The following is a 24,421-nucleotide window of genomic DNA, read 5'->3' as shown; positions in this document are numbered from 1 at the left end:
AAGGTACGAAAAATACCATCAACATTATTATTCTTCTCAGAAAGATGGGTGATGCAAATAAACAGAACCATTACCTTAAGATGAAATTTGGAAGAAATAGTCATAAATAGTTGCATCATTTTTAGTTTTCCTTTGTAATTCGTTTACTTTCAGACGCGATGTCTGGTTTCTATTTACTTAAGAAATGGTCATGTTTGTCCCTTTGCAAACCTACCTGAAAATATTATTAAGAAATAGTAGGTACGCCCGTGGATTTTCGGAGAGGGCATTCTCATAAAAGCACGGTCACAGAAGGGACCGGGGACATTAATAAAAAAATTTTCATAGACGTAATACTGCTAAATTTATATTTTGTATTAAAAGTTTAAAAATAAAAAGTAATAACAACTTAGTAAGAATTTAATTATAAAAAAATAAAGAATAACATTCCCAACAAGTGGTGATACGAGTCAAATAGAGAACTACAACATTTGGTGGCAGCGACTACAAGATTGGTGACGACGGTGGTCCAATCCAGGATCACGACATTGGTGGCAGCGGTGGGATACTACCAAGGTTTCCTGAAGGTGCGCCAGACGCAGCAGAAAACCTACCAGTTTTTGGAAGAAGATAGAGGCAACGGGCAGTTCTTGAAGGTGCACCAAGAAGCAGCAAGAAGCCCGACACGAGACGTAGACATTGGGGACACTGAAGGAGCGCCAGACGCAGCAGCAAGTCTCCAGGGAAGCTTTTGTTTTCACCAGATGATGACGGGGTAAGTCTTTCATTTGTTTACTGTATTGTGACGCTACTGTTTTTCTTCTGATTTTAGTTAGTTAGATTTAAGTTAAGACAATAATAATTCTGGGCTGCAAAAAAAAAAAAAAAAAAAAAAATATTGCTTAAAATTCGTAAATATTTTTTTTCTCTCTCTTCAAACTAAAAATACATCTATAAAAATAAATAATAATTCTTAAACTAAAGTAATAAATCATTAATAAAATATAATAATGGCAGGAGGTAAAGACGCAACTGATGTTCTGAATTTAATAAATTCATTTGATGGTCAGGGTGACGCAAATTCACTCCAATTTTTCTTAAAAATTGTGATTCAATATTAAAAATTGTCAAAGTGGATCAAAAAAGAATTACTAGTAGATTTAATTTTTGGTACTAAATTAAAAGGGAAGGCACAAGAGGTAACACAATATAAACAGTTTCAAAATTGGGAAGAACTAAAAGATTTCTTATTAGAGCACTTTACTGATAAAACACCACCATCGCATTTTCTAACACAAATAATGAATATAAAGCAACATTTTAAGGAAACTGTAAAAGAATATGGCGATAGATTACAAATTCTCTTTAATAAATATAAAGAAACGTGTCACTTAAATTATGCAAATAACGAAGCTACTGTTTTAATAGAAAATTTAAACTCCATTTTAGTCAATACTTTTAGAAAAGGACTCAACGATGAAAAAATTCAAATGCGTATTATTGCCGAAAATACTACATATTTAGATAAAGCTTTATCATTAGCAATTGAAATGGAACTTGAGAATAATGACAGGTTTAAAAACTCGCATTTTAAAAATATAGGTTTTGTAGAGCGTGGAAATAGACAATTAAATAATCATTCTTCTAATAATTCCTGTTTATTTTGTTTTAAAAATAATCATTTAACATCACAGTGTAGACAGCTTAGGCAATACGAACAAAATAGTAACTCATATAATAGAAATGTACCTAGCAATAATCAGACACGCCCACCGCAAAATTTTAATAGCAATAATAATTTTTCAAATAGACAAGACGTAAATACAGTACAATATAATCAAGGACGTTTCACTAATCGAAACTACAACAATCAAAATTTTAATCAGAACAACGACGTGCGTAATTATAATCGTAATTATGGTAACAATTATAACAGTAATAATCCTCGTTCAAATTACAATAATAGATATTCTCAGAATCCAAGAAATTTTAATAACTCACAAGTTCCTCAACGGCAGCAAAATGTTTCGATACCTCAACAATCTCAAAATTTTTCTAATTACAATAATGAATCCAGTACTACCAATTTTAATAGTTCAAATAATAGATCACCACAACAAATTCAAACTATAAATTCTCAGTCGTTAATCAATTCAGCAGATAATTATTTTTCAGAACCGAGCACATCTCAAAATTTTTCGGGAAACGAGAGCGAAGCCTTGGTCGCGAGCAGCCGATTAAGCGCTTCTTAAAATTAGATAATAGCTGTTCTATGAATTACACACTACCTGAGCATAAAAATAAAATTAAAATTGAGCAAAACTTAATTGACATACCGCATAAATCAGTATTATTTTCCGATAGTTACCAACAATTAGAGATAATTAAAATCCCTTCTTTAGATATAAAAGATAAAGAATTACATCTTTTATTAGATACAGGGGCAGATATATCTTTATTGAAAGAATGTATCTTATTACAAAATAATCTAAAATTAAATAAAACTTGCATTATAGAATTAAAAGGTATAAGTAAAGAACCTGTATTTACTAAAGGTGTTTGTAACATCCCAATTAAATTAAACAATAACAAAGCAATAACTCATCCTTTTCACATTGTGCCAGATAGTATACCGATTAAAAGTGATGGACTATTAGGACGCGATTTTTTGCAAAAGTATAAAGCCAAAATAAATTACGAAGACGGAGTCATTAATTTTGAAGACAATTTTTTTAAAATTTTGCCGTCAGAAGCAACTACAATAATTCCCGCGAGATGTCAAATTATTGTACCTGCTCTAGCTAATTTATCTTCGTCCGAAGGCATAGTAGTTTCAAAACAATTATCCGAACATTTATATCTAGGGTCAAGCCTAACAAAAGTCCAGAACTATAAATGTTTAGTTAGCATATTAAATATTTCTAATGAAGCTCAAACTATCCATACACCTAGAGTGAATGTCGAACCTATTTCTTTTAATGAGTACGAATTTATAGAAACATATAATTATGACATTATCGATCGTTTTGCTAAAATAAGAAAAGAAATTAATCTAGACCAATTAAATGAAGAAGAAACTAATTCAGTATTAGATATTTGTAGAGATTTTAACGATATTTTTTACTTAGAAGGCGATAAACTAACAAGCACCAACACAATAAAACACACTATACCGACAGAAAGTAATAAAGGTCCTATTAACGTAAAACCTTATAGATTGCCTTTCAAACATAAAGAAATAATTAATGAACAAACTGAGCAAATGTTAAAAGACGGGGTAATTTCCGCTTCGGACAGTCCTTGGAATAGTCCTTTACTAGTTGTTCCTAAGAAAAGCGACCCATTATCACCTAAATTTAGAGTATGCGTTGATTTTCGAAAGTTAAATGAAATTACCATTGGAAACGCATATCCTCTACCTAATATAGCAGAAATTTTAGACCAGTTAGGAAAATCTCATTATTTTACTACCTTAGATCTTACTAGTGGATTTCATCAGGTAGAAATGGACGAAAAAGATAAAAATAAAACCGCTTTTAGCACTAATACAGGACATTACGTTTATAACAGAATGCCTTTCGGTTTAAAAGGAGCTCCCGCCACATTTCAAAGACTCATGAACACAGTTTTAAGCGGTCTTAATGGTATGAAATGCTTTATTTATTTAGATGATATAGTAATTTATGCAAACAACTTAAATGAACATAACGATAGATTAATTGAAGTTTTTCAAAGATTTAGACAACATAATTTAAAACTTCAACCTTCGAAGTGTCAGTTTTTACGAAAAGAATGTTTATACTTAGGTCACATTATTACAGAAAACGGCATTAAACCAGATCCATCAAAAATTCAATGTGTAACAAACTTTCCGCAACCTAAAAATCCTAAAGATATAAAATCTTTTTTAGGGCTTGTAGGATATTATAGGAAATTTATCAAAAATTTCGCTAAAATTGCTAAACCTTTAACCGAATTATTAAAAAAAGATTCTGTTTTTAATTGGGGTATAAAATGCGAAAATTCTTTCCAAATTCTTAAAGATAGTATAACTTTTCCACCTGTTCTCCAATACCCAGATTTTACCAAAGAATTTATTATAACAACAGATGCGAGTAATTTCGCAGTAGGAGCAATTTTATCGCAGGGTAAGGTTAATCATGATCGTCCAATAGCGTTTGCTAGTAGAACTCTAAATAAAGCAGAACAAAATTATTCAACTTCAGAAAAAGAGCTAACTGCAATCGTCTGGGCAGTAAAACATTTCCGTCCATATATTTTTGGCACAAGATTTAAAATTGTTACAGATCACAAACCCCTACTCTATATATTTAATATCAAAGACCCTGGTTCTCGTTTGACGCGTTTTAGAATAAAACTTGAAGAATATGACTATGAAATAATTTATAAAGCTGGAAAGATTAATACAAATGCTGATGCATTGAGTAGAATAGTTAGCACAACAAATGTCAATTCTATTATTACCAATTATGATAATTTTAAAACACATCTCGAAAGCCATATAATTATTAATTCCAAAGTCAAAGAAAAAAACACAAATCTGTTTGAAACACCACAACTTATACCTATAGTTTTATTTTTGCCAAAATTATTCAACAAAAACGACTTTAAAATTCTAGAAAAAAATAAACAAATTAATACATTTTTAGAACATTACGATAACACAAATCCTTTAGACATGCCGTCAGTTTTTCAGTATCAACAAAATAATTGTAATATATTTCTATTAACAGACAACGAAAATACATTCAGTGATATTAATTATGAAAATATTTGGTCTTGCTTACTAACTTTACGAAATATTATATCCAACGAAAAAACCGAACTATCATTTATAAAATATCATTACAACTCATTAGTCAAATGGGAAATCGTTCTTCCTATGATAAGATATATTTTTAAAGACCTCTATTCAGAAATTACAATATTTAACAACAGTCTTATCAACCCCTCAGATGCTGAAAAAGTTGTATTATTAAATGAAAATCACAATTGTCCATTAGGAGGTCATCAAGGGTCATCCCGCACATATAAAAAATTATCTCAATTATATACATGGAAAGGTATGAAAAAAGACATAAAAGAGTTTATAAAAAAATGTGAACTTTGTCAAAAAAATAAACAGTCTCGAAAAACAAAAATGCCTATGGTAATTACGACCACGGCATCAAAACCGTTCGAAAAATGTTTTTTAGATATAGTTGGACCACTACCAGAAACCGAAAATGGTCACAAATACATATTAACCTTTCAGGATGATTTAACAAAATATATAATTAATATACCTATGAGAAATCAAGAAGCTGTAACTGTAGCGCATCATTTTGTAACGAATATTATATGCATTTACGGAATACCTGACATGCTAGTCACAGATCAGGGGTCAAATTTTTTAAGTGATATTTTTAAAAGTACTTGCAAGTTTTTAAAGATAAAAAAGATCCAAACAACAAGTTATCACCCAGAGTCAAACGGAGCACTAGAACGCTCTCATAAAGTTCTAGAAGAATATTTAAGACACTTCATTAAGACATCTCAAACAGACTGGGATAATTGGATTCCCTATGCAACATTTACATATAATACTACACCTCACACTGCTACACAATTTTCTCCATTTGAACTTTTATTCGGACATATTCCTACATTACCAACATCAGTTAAACAACCACCTAAAGTCAATTATACTTATGATGATTTCATAAACAATCTTAAACAAAAAATGCAACATTCTAATCAATTAGCTAAAGAAAACTTATTAAAATGTAAAAACATATCAAAAAATAATTACGATAAAAACAGTTATACCAGAATATTCGAAATTGGTGACAAAGTGTTACTTTACGACGAATCAGTTCGACGTGGCAGAAGTAAAAAACTTTCCGCCTTATGGATTGGTCCATATACCATTATAAAAAAAATATCAGATGTAAATTATACAATTCAAAAAGGAAAAAATAAACAAACTATTCATGCAAATAGATTAAAATATTTTTATTATTAAAACTAAACATAATCAGTATATATAGATTATAAAAACTAGAATTAATAAATTTTAATTAGCTTATTATTAGTATATATATTTTGTTTTAGGGTTAATTTATTTATAATAATTACCAGTATCCTAGCAGTAGTCCACTCAGAATACAATATAACCACTTATGACTTGAACCCTGGAATACACTTTGAGCACCTGGGCGAACTAAGGTTTTTTAATAACAAATGGAAACTAGTAACTTTTGTAGAATTAGAAAATATTAGTAATAAGTTATTATCATTAAAGAATTACCGTAAGTATACTACAGATTTATGCAATAATGAGAATGCTCAATATCACTATTATATTTGTCAGTTATTTTTGAAAAGTTCTAAATACACTTTCGAAAAAATTGAAAAAGAACTAGAAGTCTTACACGAATTGATCGGTCATAGTCATTTATCAGAAAGTAGACAAAAACGAGGTTGGTTCAATATTGTAGGAAAAGCAACTAAAGTTTTATTCGGCGTTTTAGATGAAGAAGATGCTAAATACTATAATGATAAAATTTCACAAATGAATAAAGACGAAACTTCAGTCCTTCAACTTTTAAAAGAACAAACAAAAATTGTTCAATCAACAATAATTAATTTCAATAATACTATTGGAACTTTAGATTTTAACGAAAATTTATTAAAAAATAATATAAAAAAGATTAGCGATGAATTAAGCAAAGTCAAAGAAAATTTTCATTTTCTATATATAAAAACCGGCATAGAAGAACACGTCACTATTTTAAATATGATGCTAAATCAATTACAATTAGAAATCATGACGATTACGAATGCTATTTTAGTAGCAAGAAAGGGAGTTTTACACCCCTCAATATTAACGCCATTAAGGTTAATTAACGAATTAAAAGATGTGTCCGAATCTCTACCTCATGGATTAGAATTTCCTGTACCATTAGATCCGCTCAATGCAAATCTCATTCTAAATGTTATCGAGTTGCAAGTTTATTTCGAAAACAAACGATTAATATATATTATAAACATCCCTTTAATTGAAACAAATTTATTCTATATTTATAAAATATCACCCTTTCCAAAATTAATGTCAAATAACCAGTTTATATTAATTCAACCCTCATCTAAATATATAGCAATTGACGAAAGCAAACAGCAGTTTATTACACTGTCGGAAATAGAATTTAATACTTGTTTAAAAATTATAGAAAATAAATTTATTTGCAAGCAACAAAAACCAGTTTCTCTTGCTCATTTGGCAGATAATTGCGAAGTTAAATTATTGCAATTCACAAATATCATACCTGATATCTGTGACAAACGTATAATTCAGTCAGATAGAGCAATTTTTATTCAACTACAAACCAGTAACACTTGGTTATTTGCAGTTCCTCATCCAGAAACTCTTACGATATCATGTAATAATAAAAAAAATCACGTAGATGTAATACTAAAAAATTGCGGTAGTGTCACTATAGGTAAACAATGTAAAGCTTATAGCGCATCATCAATGCTAATCCCTCATGGAAATACAGTCCAGTCCAATATTTCAAGTGATTTTATTCCACCATTCGACATTAGTGATAATTGTTGCGAAAGGATAAAGGAAGAAAAAATAAACATTAGTGAAATATTTCTCAACGAACATTATAGGAAATTAACAAAGCACATCCCCGAACTTAATGTAGCGAGCCATAAGCTAGAAGATATTGAAAAGTTAGGTGATGAAATTCTAAAAAGGAAACTTGTAAACAATTATACATTTCCAGCATCTGTAATTGCCTATATCTTAGCTCTTCTTGCTATTATTTTTATTATTTATAAATTGTATACAAAATGTACTAACAAGACAGCCTGTTGCGGAATTATTCCAAACTTATGCATTAGAGTTAATCAGTCTGTGGAACCATCTTCTAGAAATAGTGATAGATATGTTGCTCATTATAATCGTAATATTAGCCAAAACTCTGAAAATGTAGGTAACTATGAAAACTCCGAAGAAGAGAATGTTAATTTACAGGCGCCCTCGCGCAGACCCATTGGGTATGTACCATCAAGGCGACCATTAAAAGAAAAATAATTTCCGCATTTGATACATTTTTAAATCTGCAATAGTTATAAAAAAAAATGTTAGTTAAGTTAGAATGTAAGTTAGTTATAATTAGTAGTTAAGACTTGTATAATACTTTTATATATGTACTTTTATTCATTTCCATCTGAGTTATACTAATTAATTATATAAACATTTGTTTTGAGATTTCATATCACTTTCACCTCATGAAATCTCTCATTAAGGGGGGAGGTGTTGTGAACATACATTTAATATGGTTATATGTATATGTATATTCGACAAATTGTATAAAATATTATTTTTACCCTTATTCTACGGCTATGCCTAAAGAATTTAAGGTACGAAAAATACCATCAACATTATTATTCTTCTCAGAAAGATGGGTGATGCAAATAAACAGAACCATTACCTTAAGATGAAATTTGGAAGAAATAGTCATAAATAGTTGCATCATTTTTAGTTTTCCTTTGTAATTCGTTTACTTTCAGACGCGATGTCTGGTTTCTATTTACTTAAGAAATGGTCATGTTTGTCCCTTTGCAAACCTACCTGAAAATATTATTAAGAAATAGTAGGTACGCCCGTGGATTTTCGGAGAGGGCATTCTCATAAAAGCACGGTCACAGAAGGGACCGGGGACATTCATAAAAATTTTTCATAGACGTAATACTGCTAAATTTATATTTTGTATTAAAAGTTTAAAAATAAAAAGTAATAACAACTTAGTAAGAATTTAATTATAAAAAAAATAAAGAATAACATTCCCAACAAGTGGTGATACGAGTCAAATAGAGAACTACAACATTTGGTGGCAGCGACTACAAGATTGGTGACGACGGTGGTCCAATCCAGGATCACGACAGTATGTATTCTACAAAAACGTATTATTTATTTTGATATTCTCTATACTAACGATTTTTTTTGCAACTAAAAGTTAGGCGTTCAGAAAATTTGATTAAATTTGTGACATTTTTATTATACTTAGAGATTTAGTTGCGCATTTCGCACGTTTTACTTAGTAAACATTGGGCTTTCATACAGTAAAATAAAATACTGCGACTTTTTGCGATTTTATACAGTATAGCACAATTTAGCATTAGTAGCGACTTTAGTGGTATGGGCATTGCTCGCGGATCAGTCGTAGCATTAGTAGTAGTAGTTGCCATATTACTACTGGCACTGACCGTGGAAACACTGGAACAGTGATTTTTCTTTCTTTTTTTAGAATCGACGAATTATCCTTTATTTTGTTCATATTATTTCCACTTTAATTGAAAATAGCAATAATTTATATAAGGTCGACATAAAAAAAATTTCGATCAACTATCAGTGTCAAATACCCCACTGTGCGGCGGTACGGCACCCAGGTTTCGCTTCCATATAACATGGTGGGAATTATTATTGCAAGTTGCACTGCAAGTTTTTTATTATGTAGAAAAAATAATAAGGCAGCAAAGAACACATCGTTCGGTTACCATCTTCACAGGCAGACAAGCAGCGTCAAATGTACTCCATGAACGGCAATTCTAGACTAATGTAAGATTGTGTGTGTCTGTGTTCTAAATACTTTAGGTTGTGTTGTAATTAATTGAGTAGCACTGTTACGTTAGCCTGGGTACCAAGGCACAAAGATCACAAGCGTAAAGAAAATGCAAATAAAATGGCCAAGCAATGCTCCTCAATGCCAGTCATAGGCCCAGAACCTTTCTGCGGCGTTGCAAAAGCAGTCACGAGAATGGCTACGGATATATGGGTAGCCAACAAATATCTAGAATGGTGGAACTTAGCAGGGCAAAATTCACGGCGGACCTGATAAGCAAAGACAGAAAGACAGTCAAAGCTGTAGTGGGTCTACTAACAAGACTGGAGAATGTGACCTAAGGATCAGAAGAGGACCACAAATGATCTGAGAAGATCGCCGTGGATAAAGCCAATAGCCACCTCTAGGAATCTAATATAATCAGAAAATTGAAGTGTAATAAAAAACTTTTAAATGACAATAATGACATAATTTTCAAGAACCGTGTTCCGTAATAATAAAAATAGTGATGTCTGAAACTAGTTTTGGTCATGCAGTCTTGTTCTTGCACAAAACAAGACCAATATTAGCGTTAGATTGGCAAAGATCAAGACAAAGATCGACCAGTGCAACACGTACGACTAAAACCAAGACCTCGACCAAGACTAAGCATGCTAGACTCTTGCAGTCTTTCATTTTGTCATTTTCTTTATTTACATCTCATTTTTCGTAGATAATAATTAAAAAAATACTTTTTGATTTACTTACCCCTCTCCCATCTCCTATAATTTATGAAATAAAAAATAACAAAAGGGGTTCTCTGGAAGTATTGCCAGTAAATATGTGATTTATAGTAGCCGTCAACAAGCCATATTGGCATAAATGCTGTTTGGTCGAAACATACCGAATATTGCCTTAGTTAAGGCGCTCATGTTTTTTTGAACCATTCAAGTCTTTTATTGTTTATAGTGTTTTAGAATGTATGGGAAGGGGATAATCACTGCAACCTTAAAGATCTATCGTGTCCCCCTTTCTTGAATTACAACTCACCACACAGTCTCGGGGCTTTGACAAAATCGCGATCAATTAATTATTTGATAAAATCACTTTCTCCGATATAATTCGTGCCGAAGTTCATGGCACAAATGGTTGTCGACTCGGGGCACTCAGTGATGAGTGCTGGATTTTTCCCACAGAATTTGTTTTCGGCGTTGTTTCTTAGCTTCAATCTACTGAGACGCTCATTGAGGAAACAGTGTCCTGTTCAAACCCCGTTACAATCCGAAGATTGTTCTTACTTAATCAAGGAAAATCCCCTTGATCTTTCTCGGTAATAAATACTGAGAAATCTCTCCCAGTGCTGACTGATATCCATTCCAGGTTACGGATAGAGTCTTCCAGGTTCTTCAGTTCCGCACTTTTTTTTAAGTTGGCTTGCACTTGGGAAGCAGAACGGTTCTGGTCCAGTTCGGAGGGTGTTCGCTCTTTTTCTAGCTAGAGCATTTGCTAGAATATTGTAAGAAGATCACCAAGACCAAGATTAGACTCTATGCAGGACCAAGACTACTTGTTAAACTGCTAGCCCAAGGGAATCTTGCTCTTAATCATTTAGGGAATCACTAAATAAAAATTTATGCAAAATATACAAGCAGAATAAAAAACCCTCGAAAAAACCATAATCAAAACTAAGAAACAGAATACAGCATTCAGCAGGAAGATATTTTATTTTAAATTTTTTCTTCTAAAACACGATTTGCCTATATTTGACGCCCATAATTTTGTAAAACGTCTCTTTCAATTACATACTTGGTCGGTTATTAATATTTGTCTGGTCATTCCATTCGCATGGAAACCTGGCGTGCAAATGGCCCTTATAAATCAAATTTAATGATCAAGTCGAATAAAAAAAAATCAAACCATACGAACCTGCAGACCACTTAGCAAGGTAGCATTAATTAACTCGAAAATAATTGCTACTGGATGGCCTAGTTTATCTTCAGGAAAAAAATATTTATGTCCAATATTGTTATTTATATTTGTGGCTATAAATTCGAATATTAATTTACGTAATTGTCTTCGTTAACGTGATAGACCATGAAAACAGTTTTTTTTAAATCACATAATTTGAATTCAATTAAGCATTAGCAGAGTTTCAATAAATGGGTTCTATACCATCGTTCCTGGTAAAGAACTAGAATAATTAATAATACAATATTTGAGAATAGCTGGGAAAGAATACTATAATTACATTGTGAACAACCAAGCTTCAGAACAAAATAAATAATAATAATCAGTTTTTAAGCTTCATTCAGAACCTCGAAATCAGTGGAATAAATTAGTTGTTTCAATTAGTCGTAGAAGTTTGTTCATCTAACTTTAATGTAAGCATTCAGAACGTTATAATTAGTGGTAGTAATTTTTAATTAGTGGAAAAAGTTAACAAACTTTTGTTAACCACTAATTATACTTCAAAATTTGAGAAGAATGTAATTTTGGCCTTTGATTTTCACCCGTCAAGAAAAATTTTGGTTAGAAATCAAAAGTTTATTGTTTTATAAGCTAAATATTATGCTTGTGTAGCTAAATGTGTAGCTAAATTTAGACTTTTTAGTCTTTTTTAAAATTTAATATTAAATGTTGGTATTTTGGTAAAAGTCCGAAACACTCCGTGAAATGGTTTAATAAAATTAAGGAATTTTAAAATCACTTTATCGTCAAGGTTCATCTTTTTTCCATAGTTATTTTTTTACTCATTTCAATAGCTTTTTTTGTTGGAGATATTCGCTTTTAAAGAAACCAATAACGATTAATTACAATCTTAACAATTAGCTTAATAAAAAACTTATATACCTATACATAATCGGTTTACAAAGTTTTCCCGTCTTCCGATTCCTAATCTCCACTTCTCTCTATCTCTCCATCCATCTATTCCAAACCAAAATAACTAAGTTTTTGTTGTCAATCAAAACAAGAAGTCAGACTCCAATTACTTCAAACAAAAACCCAATAAGAATAAGCTGGAATAAACAATGAAATGAAAACAGAAAAAATCAATAATGGTATTCTAAGTTAAAACAAAAAGAGAACAATAAAGGTTCGCTATTTATCGTGATCAGTCAAGCATCTAAATAGTTATTAATAAGGCTATTGTTAGCATCGGGTAATTCAAATATGTTTAACAATTGAAATTTATTCAACTAGTCAAACTTAATGACTCCAATTTTTATGTTAATTTAGTAGCGGTCATTTTTTTAAATTTCTTCACTCTTCCATTTCCCTCGCTCGGTTTTTCTTATTTCTCGCCTGATTTAATTAAGCAAGATATTCTCGTAATATCTTTATTAAATACTTATCTAACATCAACAAAAATTAACAAGAAGATTAACAATAATAATAATTGAAGATTTTAATACATTTATTTGTTGAAATTAATGGTCAAATTTGACTTATTGTACGCGTTAAAACCTACATTCTGGCGTTTTAAAAAAGCGACGAGTTTGTGATATTTTGATGTCAGTCTCCCTTAATTCTAGCATTGTCCGTAGCATGCTGTACGTACCCCAAAGAGTAGATAGCTTTTTCTGCCTGTCATGGCGCTGTCTCCGAAGCAATATTCTTAGCATATCTTTCGGCACACCATTTTTCGTGTATTTTCAATGCTATTTCATATCGCCCCCTACTTTTCTCTGGAAGTAAACTGGCTTCTGCTATTTTTGGAGCTTCTGTAAGTTCTGGTGGAGTACCAATATTAAAGTAGTCTTCATTATCAGAACTTTCCGACAACATTCTGGCTTTCTATGTTATGTAAATTCGAAAAAACAAGCGAGAAATTCAAAACTGTCACTTAGTTGCTTGTTTTGCTGTTGGAGGTTTGCGCCATAACAACCACTGGTACCAGTAATTATAGATATGGAAATGCCAAAACAGAAAACGACAAATTTTCGCATATTTATTTATTTTTTCAAAATAAAATACTGTCCCTATTTTTTAATTAATTATATAGTTGTAAATAAAATAGTATACAAACCTCGGAGAAAAGTTTTCATTATTGCCTCGAGATTTAGTTAATCTCTCGACATTAATGAAACACTTCCCCTCCTCAGTATGTAATATACTATTGCTTCTGAGCTATTCAAAATAAGATATAATTTGGCCCATTTCGTAAATTACACAGTATTACACACACAAGTATTTAACTGAACCCCATTAAAATCGGAATCAATCACGTGGTCCAAAACACCACAGTTATATTTACTTATTACTACCCAAGGGGTCTGGCATACAGCTATCTTTCCTATGTATGACAGTATAAACAAAAACTATCGCCTATCTGACATACAGTCAATGCAGATTTTTTAGAGTATTTGTATATATTCTGACCTTTTGTCACACATCCATAATAAGTCTTTTTTCATAAGCCTGGTGGATATTTATAGCAGGATGATCACACTTTCTGACTGAACTCTAGAGAAAAGTATCGGAAATAATATGTTTACTTCCGATACATAATCGCTAATGTGAGGTCTCGGATACCCCTCTGCCTGTTATACTATCACATTGCATTTGACAAGATGCTATTGAGTTGTTATCAACTGTTTAAGAAACTTTGTCATAACATCTCCGAGAGGTATCTAATTCCATACTATGTATCTATCACCACAGACCTTTAAAGGGTAATAAATATAACGCAAATAAAAGAAATATGATGGGTTGTTAGGTAAATATTCCTAAAGTATTTTAAAAATAAATATTTAACCTCGATATTCCCATTATCTAAAATTTGAAAATACGGTAATTATTGGGAAAACTGGAAATCGTCCGATTTTCACCAAAATTGGTATACACCCTATTTTGATTTTCTTGGCGGTCTCTTACCGTTTTTCAGAAAAACGGAAAATAATTTGAACATTGAATTCTTCCTTATTTCGGCCCTATAAAGTAATAATTTCACTATATTTTCATTATATTATAGTTTATCTAAAAGCCACACTTGACTGAGGATATAAAAATGTCCAAAATTTTACTGAAAAACACTTTTCTTAACAAAATAACCAAGAAAATTGAGACCAGATGGAGGTTTGACATTTCATATATCCTTCTTTCTCTCTCTTATGTAATGAGAGAGACAAATATATTCTAGACCTAATCTAGAAATTTGAAAATTTACAACGTTGCCATATCTTCTAATTTTTCGGGTGATTAGGGATTTTAAATAAATTATCTACCTATTATGAGATCTGACAATAATATACCTACCTATATCCACAAAGTTACGCGGAAGAGTTTTGATTGCATTGATTTCAACTTCTGTGCGGAGGGGGTTAATCTTTTTTGTTATATTATATTAAAAAAAGATTAACCCCCTTCGCAAAAAAGTTATAAGTATAAAGACTATTTATAATCACAAAGTTGCACGAACCCTAACAAATTTACTTGAGCAAATTTTCATCTATTATGCATAGAATTGGTTAAAGAACTAACAGAAAATAGCAAAAACATCATTGTTTATTGAACACCTAACAAAATATGAGCTAGAAAACCTTAAAAATATGAGAAATTAAGAAAAATTCGATGTTGAAATAATTTGTCGTTTTTCTGAAAAACGGTAAGAGACTGCCAGAAAAAAAAAATCAGATTCGTAATCTACGACCTCAAAATAGACCTCAAATTTTGGTGAAAGTCGGACGATTTTCAGTTTTCCCAATAATTACCGAAAATACATCAAGTAGAATTATGTTCATTTTCTATATATCCAGTCCTGATATTTAACTATTCAAATCCCATTCTTAAAAGAATGAAACTATTTATTATTTCACTATTCACTACCAAATTTAGTAGCAGTCGGTTCAGATATTTCTATCAAAACAACAATAATTTCACTAACAGAAAAATCTGGGTCACGCCGAAAAAATACAGTTAAGCCACTTATTACTCAACAGGAAAAAAACGAAACGTTACCTCCTGACCCCGTTATCACTGTAATCCACAATTACTTCGCCTTATCAGCAAAATATGTCACTGTGTTTCTTTCGACCATCCACCACTGGTTATTTCGCACTGTTATCACTGACGGCACCGGTCTAGCTTTGTCTCTCTCGCACTCGAACTCACTTTCGCTTCGGAAATACTCCTCTCGGTCGTATCTACGGTGCGATAACACGCTCGCGACTGACCGACAACAGAATGAAAACGTGTGGCACGCTGAACCGGCGTTGCCAAATGATAGAAAAGTGTTTTACCAAATTTTTCAGGCTGTAGGATATTTGTGAGACTGGATATTAGTAACTCATACAAGTATGAAAAATTGTAAAAACTTCTTCTAGATTCAAGGGCTAGTCATTACCAACTTATATATACCGGGTTTTGCATCGTCGGACAGGACATAGGAAATCCCTTGTAAATTTTAATGGGGTCAATTATTGGCTTCCCTAATTTTATTTTAGTGAATAATTCTATTTAAGTTTATTGAAGAGCACTAAAACCCACATTCAAAAGAATAACTTCAGATATCTTTTATTAGCTCGTTAACGAGTTATCGCCGATTTCTTTTTAAATATTTCTCCTTTCTTATGGCCCTGTATTTACTTATGAGCACCAGTCAAGGTAAAAGATAACTGTCAAATGAAGTTGTCATTTCAGAAATTTACCTATTTAATGCTTTATTATTATTGAAAACTCATTCCTACATCGGAAATCTTAAAGATGTATTTATAAATACAAATTAATATGAATTAAAGTAAAATAAAGTAATCAAATACAAGGTTAATTATAGTATTATTACAATATTCAATAACTTATTAATTTAGGTACTATTAAATTGTTAGAACTTTAGGATTTAAGATGTTCAAATATTCCTCCAGTGACTGCTAGAAAATTACCCAGGCGATCATAAAATTCTCTTCTTACATTCGCTAGTTGGTAAACTGAAATTCTATTGCATTAGGCACAAATAGCATTTTTTAGCTCGTCTAGATTTGGGTATTTTTTATCCTTGTATATCCTGTTTTTTAAATGGCCCCAGAGAAAGAAATCATTTGGCGAAATATCAGGAGACCTTGCTGGCCAATTTACTGTATGATTTAGGCCAATAACGTTTCCGTTAAAACTATTGTCTAAATATTCTCGAACAGCCAGGGTACTATGTGCCGGGCAGCCATCCATTTGGTACCAAACTTCCTGATTTTCCCTAGCGGCATCATATAAAGCAGGTAAAATATGATTTTCGAGTAGTTCTAAATAATATTCTGCATTTAAATTTCGCGTAAGAAATAATGGCCCGATAATATTGTGTCAGAATATCCCTGCCCAAACATTTACTTTCTGTGGATATTGCGTCTTTGTTTCGACAAACCTATGTTGATTTTCTTTGTTCCAATATCGATAATTTTGAACATTGGGTTCATTATTTAAGGTAAACGTGCATTCGTCAGTGAAACATATGTTTTTTAAAAATTCCCTATCCGTGTTTGCACAACTTATAATTAATATTGGGTGCCCAGGCAGAGAGTTTATACACCAATAAATTTACCATTAATTAAGTTTGTATATCGTCTCGTTTGTATACCATCTCGTCGAACATATGCTTAAAACTCTTAGAGCTGCAGCAAGATAATGTCAAAAGATACTGGTTTAAAAAAATTAAGATTAAAGTTAATTGATCAACTTTTAAGGTATAAAATTTGGCCAGTGTTATTATTAATAAAATATTTTGTTTTATTTATTCCTGTGGAATATTACAATTTTTTATTTATACATAAGTTATATTATGTTAATTTGATAAATATAATAATAAATGCGGGAAGTTTCTTGAATCTAGAAAGTAAGAAATAGTTCTTTTTTAAATTTTTTGGTATGTGGTGTTTTGTTCTTATTTGTTTTGTATTAACACATACCGAACTTTTTTTTAATAAATTATCCCGATCAGATTTTTTCAGTTTATCATAGTTTTTTTTTCACAATATTTTGAAGTAATCACTAGTCATTCGAATTTTAAATATATAATTTTCCTGCTAAGCGTTCCAATTGTACCAACTTATTATTTATAAAATAAAATTAACTACTTTGAAATTAAAATGACAGACACATCTATCACTGTCAAGGATGTTGTCGTTGTACAGACTATATCTAAAACAACAGTATCTAGTAAATAGAAAATTTTTGTATATGTAAAAAATGTGTAAATGTAAATAGAACATTTTCTGTAATTACCAGACATATATTAAATTACCTACACTTACACTACAGGCGCACAAAAACATATGCATATGTATTACAACGTAGATACAACAAAATTTGATATACATAGAGCACAGTATGCTAATGGGTCATGAGTTACTAAAATGATAGATTGGATATAATGAAAATTAAAGAAAGCGCAATAAGTGTTCTAAAATACAATATTACACAGATTGCACAGACCCCAAATATTTTTGTATAAAAGCTCTCTATCAATGGCCAATCTTCTCCTGTTACACAGAACCGCATGTGGACAGAGGTCTTTGCCAATACCTTGTATAAAAAATCTCACACATAGAAAGTTATAACACCAACATAATATAATGTGTTTTGTCGTGTTTTCTCTGCACAAGGCGTCATCTGCTAATCCCATCAGCTATAGATGTCTATTGAGTTTACAAGGCTGCAAGCATTATCAGACGTTCGACTATTAAGATAATTCGGTTTTGAACACCCCTCTATCCTCAAACAGTTTTTAATAATCAACGCCCTGTTATACATTATACAAAAATTCTTTACTAGAACCTGATAAATTCGACAAGATCTTACAACAGCGCGCGGATAGGAGACATTAACGTAGCGTTGGCGGTGTACGCCACTGACTAGCGACGCTTAGGACGTCGCGTAAACGATGCTGCTGCTGCAGCGTCCGTGCAACGAGAGACAGATACGAGATCCAATGCGGTGCATGTGTACATATGGTTTCAAGGACAGTCGAGCGATTATATGGGCCCGTTGAGCGGTGTGTAGTGAGGAAGGGCAGCGGCGGCAGTGTTGCCGGTCTGTGAGAACGGGGCCACCAGCATACGGTGGAATTTGATGAGCATATTTTAATGGTGGATAAAATATGAACTATTATCAAATGAGTTTTATCGTCAATATTGCAAATGTGTATCTGGCGTTAAACATTTTTTAGGACAGCAATTTGATGTCGAAATTCATCGGATATTTGAATATACATAAAATGTCCACCTCGAAAATATCTCGGGAACAAAAGGTGTAAATCTCAAAAACGAAACAGTACGAAAAAATGTACGCGTTTAATTCTATAACATTACCGTTGGAGGTTGAAACTTTTGGTGTTACAACAGAAAAATAAAACACTAATTCACCACAATAAAAAAAATAACACTTTACTGTACAAAAAGCCAAAACAGCTTCATCGACAAAGCATTCACAAAACAAAAAAGCACAAAAACAAATATACAAACAATAAAAATAAAAAAATGTCATACAATATAAATCAATTCAAAAAAATTTACGTCATAAAATTACAAATAAAACATATATGGACATTGCAGAATACAGGCGTCTCTAGAAAATTTTACAAAAGGAAAACTGTAAATGGATAAAATCATGTTATATATCATAAAATCAAGAGTTATAAAATATTAAATATTAAATACTAGACTTTTAACCAGTGTGTGAGATGATCAAAATTTTAAAATTCAAAATGGTTCATGATTAAACATCAACAAAAAAGTCGTTTACCGCATATAGGGCTCTCTCCAGTAAGTATGATTTCAGAGCTTTGCGAAATGCAGGAAAGAATGAAAGTGACTTGATATTCGAAGGCAAATGATTGTACATTTTCTTGGCATTGTACAGTATTGAGCCCTTAACTAGTTCTGAGCTCGGGGTTGGCAGATAAATATCGTGCTCCGCATTTCTAAGTGGATAGTTGTGAGAAGGCCTGCCGGAATAGAGAATATGTGCTTGCGGATTAAGCAAACGGATTCAAAAATGAATAAGGAAGGAAGAGTCAGTATTTTGAAATTTTTAAAGAAATTCTGGCAGTGAGTTCTACTGTTTAGTCCCAATAAGTATCTAACTGCTCTCTTTTGAAGTTTGAAAATACGATCAAATTTTGTCGCGCAGGAAGTACCCCAGAATGGAAGGGCATAACGAAGATGCGACTCAAAAGGGCATAATAGACCATTCTAGAGGTTGATGAGTTAAGTTCCTTAGAAACTGATCTTAGCGCAAAACAGGCAGCGCTTAGTTTCTTTGATAAAGCTTCGATGTGCAAGTCCCATTTTAACGAGTTGTCTACAACAAGTCCTAAGAATCTCACAGAGTCCACGACGTCAATAGTGGTTTGGTTTGGTTTGTTAATTAGAATATTATGATTTACACAGTCGAAAGCTTTAAAGAAATCATAGAAAATTGTAGCTGTAGAGTATACACCAAAATACTTTACTTTTAACACTGAAGTGTGTTTCGCTAACCATGCAGCTTCATCGGCAGAATTTCATGTAAAGATTGTAATCAAAAATATATTGTGAAACAAAACATTTTACAAAAAAAAAATATTACATTTAAAGAACATATTATGGCTATTTTTGATAAAGATCATTGTATAGATGTTAATAATATAAAATTACTCAAAAAGGCTCAAATTATAGGCAATTAGATGAATATTATGAGAGCAGATAAGAATAAAAGTTCAACAGAGCAGATTTATTTCATATATTGTTTCTATGGAATTACTCAATAAATAGACTTTTTATTATGTTGTTTTAATCATAAAAAAGAACCTGGAAAGTAAGCGACCTTAGCTAAAACCCCCAAAGCTAGGTCGCAACAATATAGATATCACATGGACCATGATTGCGTTTCCAAGTGAAAACTAATTCTAATAATAGTAGAAAAATTTAACCAGTCTTTCAGGTCACTTCGGTAAATATGTATGGCAATAATTTTTGCAGCTTTCGATGACAAAGCTCTTCGAAATCTTAGAAATTCTAGCAAAAACTACAAGATAAAATTCAGGGAAACCCTGTAAAAAATATGCACTTGAAGAAGGAAATTGTTTTAATGATTAATTTGCCATTGGCCTGATTATTCGGTTTAAAACGTTTTTCTACGTTGTCCGATACCCAATTTCCAGCCGACCAGCCTGTTCTATGTGGCCGGCCGTAGCTCCAGTGTTAGTGTGTCGATCTGCGGAGCGGAAGTTACTGGGTTCGATCCCCAGCCAGTACGGTCGCTTTATTTATTTAAATTAAAAATATTAATTTATCTAAATAGAGCGACCAACGAGCCGCCACCTCAAGGAAGGCAATGGCAAACCACCTTGAGTAGATTTGCCTTGTACAGCCTCTCAAATAGTGCCGTTCGGATTCGGGGATAAACTGTAGGTCTCGTGTACTTGTGAAACACTGACGACACACATCACAAGTACATGCGAGAGGTAGCCGACGCTCTATATAGAGTATGACACTGTAAGAAAAAGAAGAAGAAGCCTGTTCTTTTCGTACAATCCTCTGTTGACAGGTTTCTTTCACTCATTGCTTTGTACGCTTTTTTGCCATTCCAAATTCGGTCTTCCCTGTTTTCTTCTGTCATTTACTTGCCAATTGATTATTTTCTTGGAACATCTTGTATTCTTCATTCGCTCTACATGTCCGTACCAGATCAGCTGCTTTCTCTCTATATCCTATGTTATCGTGCCATCTATACCTATTTGTTGTTTTATGGTATTATTTCTTATTCGTTGTTGTCTGGAAATTCCCTTTTATTTTCGAACGGCATCCATTTCGAAGATCCCTATCCTCTTCTTGTATGTCTCAGTTATTCTCCATGTTTCTGCTCTACATAGAAGGCTGCTCTTATCATGGTTTCATATATATTGAATTTTCTTCGCTTTGTTATTGATTTGCTCCTTAAGATTCCATTTAGACATCCGATTATTTTTTCGCGTTGGTAATCCTTTTCACTATTTCTCTGCCATCAGTTCCAGTGTTAACAAATGTAATTCCCAAGTATTCATACTCTTGACTCTGAATATTTTCTTGACCGTTGTCCAAGTTCAAATTTCCTTCTTGTTCGCCTATATATAGATATTTTGTTTTGTCTTACAAAACTTAATCAAAGCAATAAAATCAAAGATTTTTGTTTTATGTTATGTTTTAAACCTTAAAAAGATACACCCTAAAGATGTTCCTGAAATTAAATCTAGAGAAATACATAATAAAACAGAATAAAAAATGGAATGGAAAACAATACATTCAATGGAAAATAATATTTATAAATGTTAGTAAAAGAAGTCATAGGCTTCTTTCATTTTTTAGACATCCTCGTACAAAAACAAAATAGGTATTTGCTATACAGACATTTTAAGCTTTTTATTACTTCATTAGGTAAACGATATGAGCTATTAATTGTTAATTAAATTTTTGTTTTTAGACATATTTATTTAGTAGCCAATAGGTTTCTATTCTCAATAGGTAATCTGGTTTCTATTTGGAATTTGCGCAGTGGCATTTCACAAAAAATAACAGTTTGTTTTTTAGATTTCTGTTGCAATGCCGAAATACGCCAGATTGAGGTATGAAATTTACGTGCAAAAATATGCCAAAAGAGAGCAATTAAAAAAAATTGTAAAAAATGTGGGCTGTGATATTCAGAACAAAAATTCATATAAATCTATAATGATTTGAATGGAACTCATGCTATTTTAAAACAGTAGTGTTTACCTCTATTGTAAAAAGTTCAGTTATAAATAAACCCGGTTCTGTTTTCTTTTTCTAGGTATAGGTACAATGCATAAATGCATCTATTGTTCGTCTTGAATGTTAACAATCGTCTGCCCCTGAGTGCATACGTAATTGAAGAGACGGCGTTATAAGCAGTCTGTGTGTGTTGCTATTGCAAATGTGGCAAATGCATTTGAAAATGCAAAACGTATAAACATATAAAGACATCAGTTGCTGTTATTCTGCAAAAACTTTCTCATGGATATAGTACAGTTCCCAAGTAGCATTTTCACGACTTGCGACCACATGTTTACTAAACACAACGTTGGATTAGTTACAAAAAATAGTTAGCTCCGTACCTTAGGTATTAAAATAAATGTAAACGTTGTTGTAACGTTGTGCCGACGTTGAACTTGTACTACAACAAAGTAAAAGCTTCTGCGACGTTGAATAAACGTTGTCTTGTAACCTTTTTTGCTTAAGTGATCTTTAGGTGATTCGGACAACGTAGTTACAATGTTGGGCAATAAAGGGTTTTCCGACATTACTTTCAGGACCTATTTCAACGTTATGCAAACGTCGTTTGTTTTACTAATTCCAACGTTGTTTAGATTTCCTTATTCTTACGTTGGTAGGACGTCGAGCCACTGCCTTTTTGCAACTGTATTGAACCATAACCTTAAATCTTAAATTTTCACTTCATTGTTCTGTTCAGTCAGACAGTTCAGTGCTGTTTTTGTTTTTATAAAAAAAACTTAATTAAAATGGGACGTAAGAAAGGCAGATATAAAACTAAATTTAAATATACATCGACATATTACCGATACTTTATCCACTCTCTCGTTTATTTAGAACATAGAGGGCGGCACAAGCTAGACTCTAGGATGGCTAAATTAGGCAATCTTGCGACTAGTATACTACCTGTTAAGGCTGAACTGCGACTTTATTAGTCCAGTATGAGACTAGTCGAACTAGTCCATCTTAATCTCCAAAACAACAAAGTGAAAGCCGCCATGTTGTGGAATAAGAAAATGTTTCGTTCCTAAAATAGCAATTCTTGCTTTTAGAATACATTAACTTGAAATATTTGACCCTAAACAACACGCGGAAACTATTTTTTTTCGACTGCGAATAAATGATTCTCATTTTACTAAAAAAAAATTCAAAATTTTTTTTAAAACTTCTTTAATTTTAAGGCCCATTAGTATTTTTCAAAGTAGAAACAATACATTTATCAATAAAGTTGTTTGCGTTTAACTTTTTTGCCTTGACAGAGTTGGTTAAAGTGTTTCAATAATTATGATCTTAAAACATCCTCCACACTTAAATATATTTGTTTTGTTTTCCTTTACTGCCATCTGGCATATGTCTCTAAACTAAATCATAAAAGTAATATTTTTACTATAATTATCCCAATTTAGGATAAAACGCGACTTAGACGCCATATTATTATAGTTTTGTATTTCTGTGAATTAGGATTTTAAACAACGTTGCAGTTTGTACTAAATTAGGTTGCTAGCCAATCCAAGGTCCTTACGACCCAAAAATTATTCTCCAAACTAGTGCAGACTAGGGTTGGCATGAGGTTGTGCCGACGTTGTGCCCCGACGCCGACGTTTGGTCGCGTGACACAACGTTGTCCCGACGTCCAAATGCTGCTTGGGTTGCACTAGAAACTTAGATTGCTAATATAAAAGCTTTGCTAATATAAAAGCTAACTGAAGAAAAAATATTACTAAGATATTAGTGCCAATTTTACTTACTCTTATGACGATTTGTTTAGTTGACACTTATAAATGCTCACCTGAAAAGTAAAGAAATATAAATTAATATTGTGAAACAACGTGGTATAATATTATATTGTAATATAACAACCCAAGTTCGTTCAGCAAAATTGAAGAGGTAATATTTTGCCCAACTGTATAACAAATTTTTTAAATGATATCAAGGAACCTACGTTGCGTTAAAAATATTTTTTATTGTGATTACCTCGGATGCACTCGACTGAAGCAATATTAGGGAAATTTGAGAAGAATAGGTTATGTAAATCAAACGCTAAATTTGTAAATAACATTACTTATTTAATTAAATGAAATGAAAGGAGTGCCGTACTCT

At 31.9% G+C, this 24,421-nt stretch overlaps 2 protein-coding genes across 2 annotated transcripts in view; one reads left to right on the top strand and one right to left on the bottom strand.

The window, feature by feature from the left end:
• LOC115876994 (ecdysone receptor-like) overlaps positions 1-24,421 on the bottom strand; it is a 924,397-nt gene that overhangs the window by 624,007 nt on the left and 275,969 nt on the right. The window lies entirely within an intron of this gene.
• Positions 446-8,306, top strand: LOC115876980. The gene is made up of 2 exons (XM_030893037.1): positions 446-754; positions 6,094-8,306. The coding sequence occupies exons 1-2, from the start codon at positions 744-746 to the stop codon at positions 8,081-8,083; spliced, it is 2,001 nt and encodes a 666-aa protein (XP_030748897.1). The 5' UTR covers positions 446-743; the 3' UTR covers positions 8,084-8,306.

Source organism: Sitophilus oryzae, unplaced genomic scaffold, assembly GCF_002938485.1.
Source record: "Sitophilus oryzae breed Bouriz unplaced genomic scaffold, Soryzae_2.0 scaffold_1441_pilon_pilon, whole genome shotgun sequence".
NCBI classification, from domain to species: Eukaryota; Metazoa; Arthropoda; class Insecta; order Coleoptera; family Curculionidae; genus Sitophilus; species Sitophilus oryzae.
Note: the sequence above shows the minus strand (reverse complement) of the source record. Positions and strands in the feature narration are given on the sequence as shown.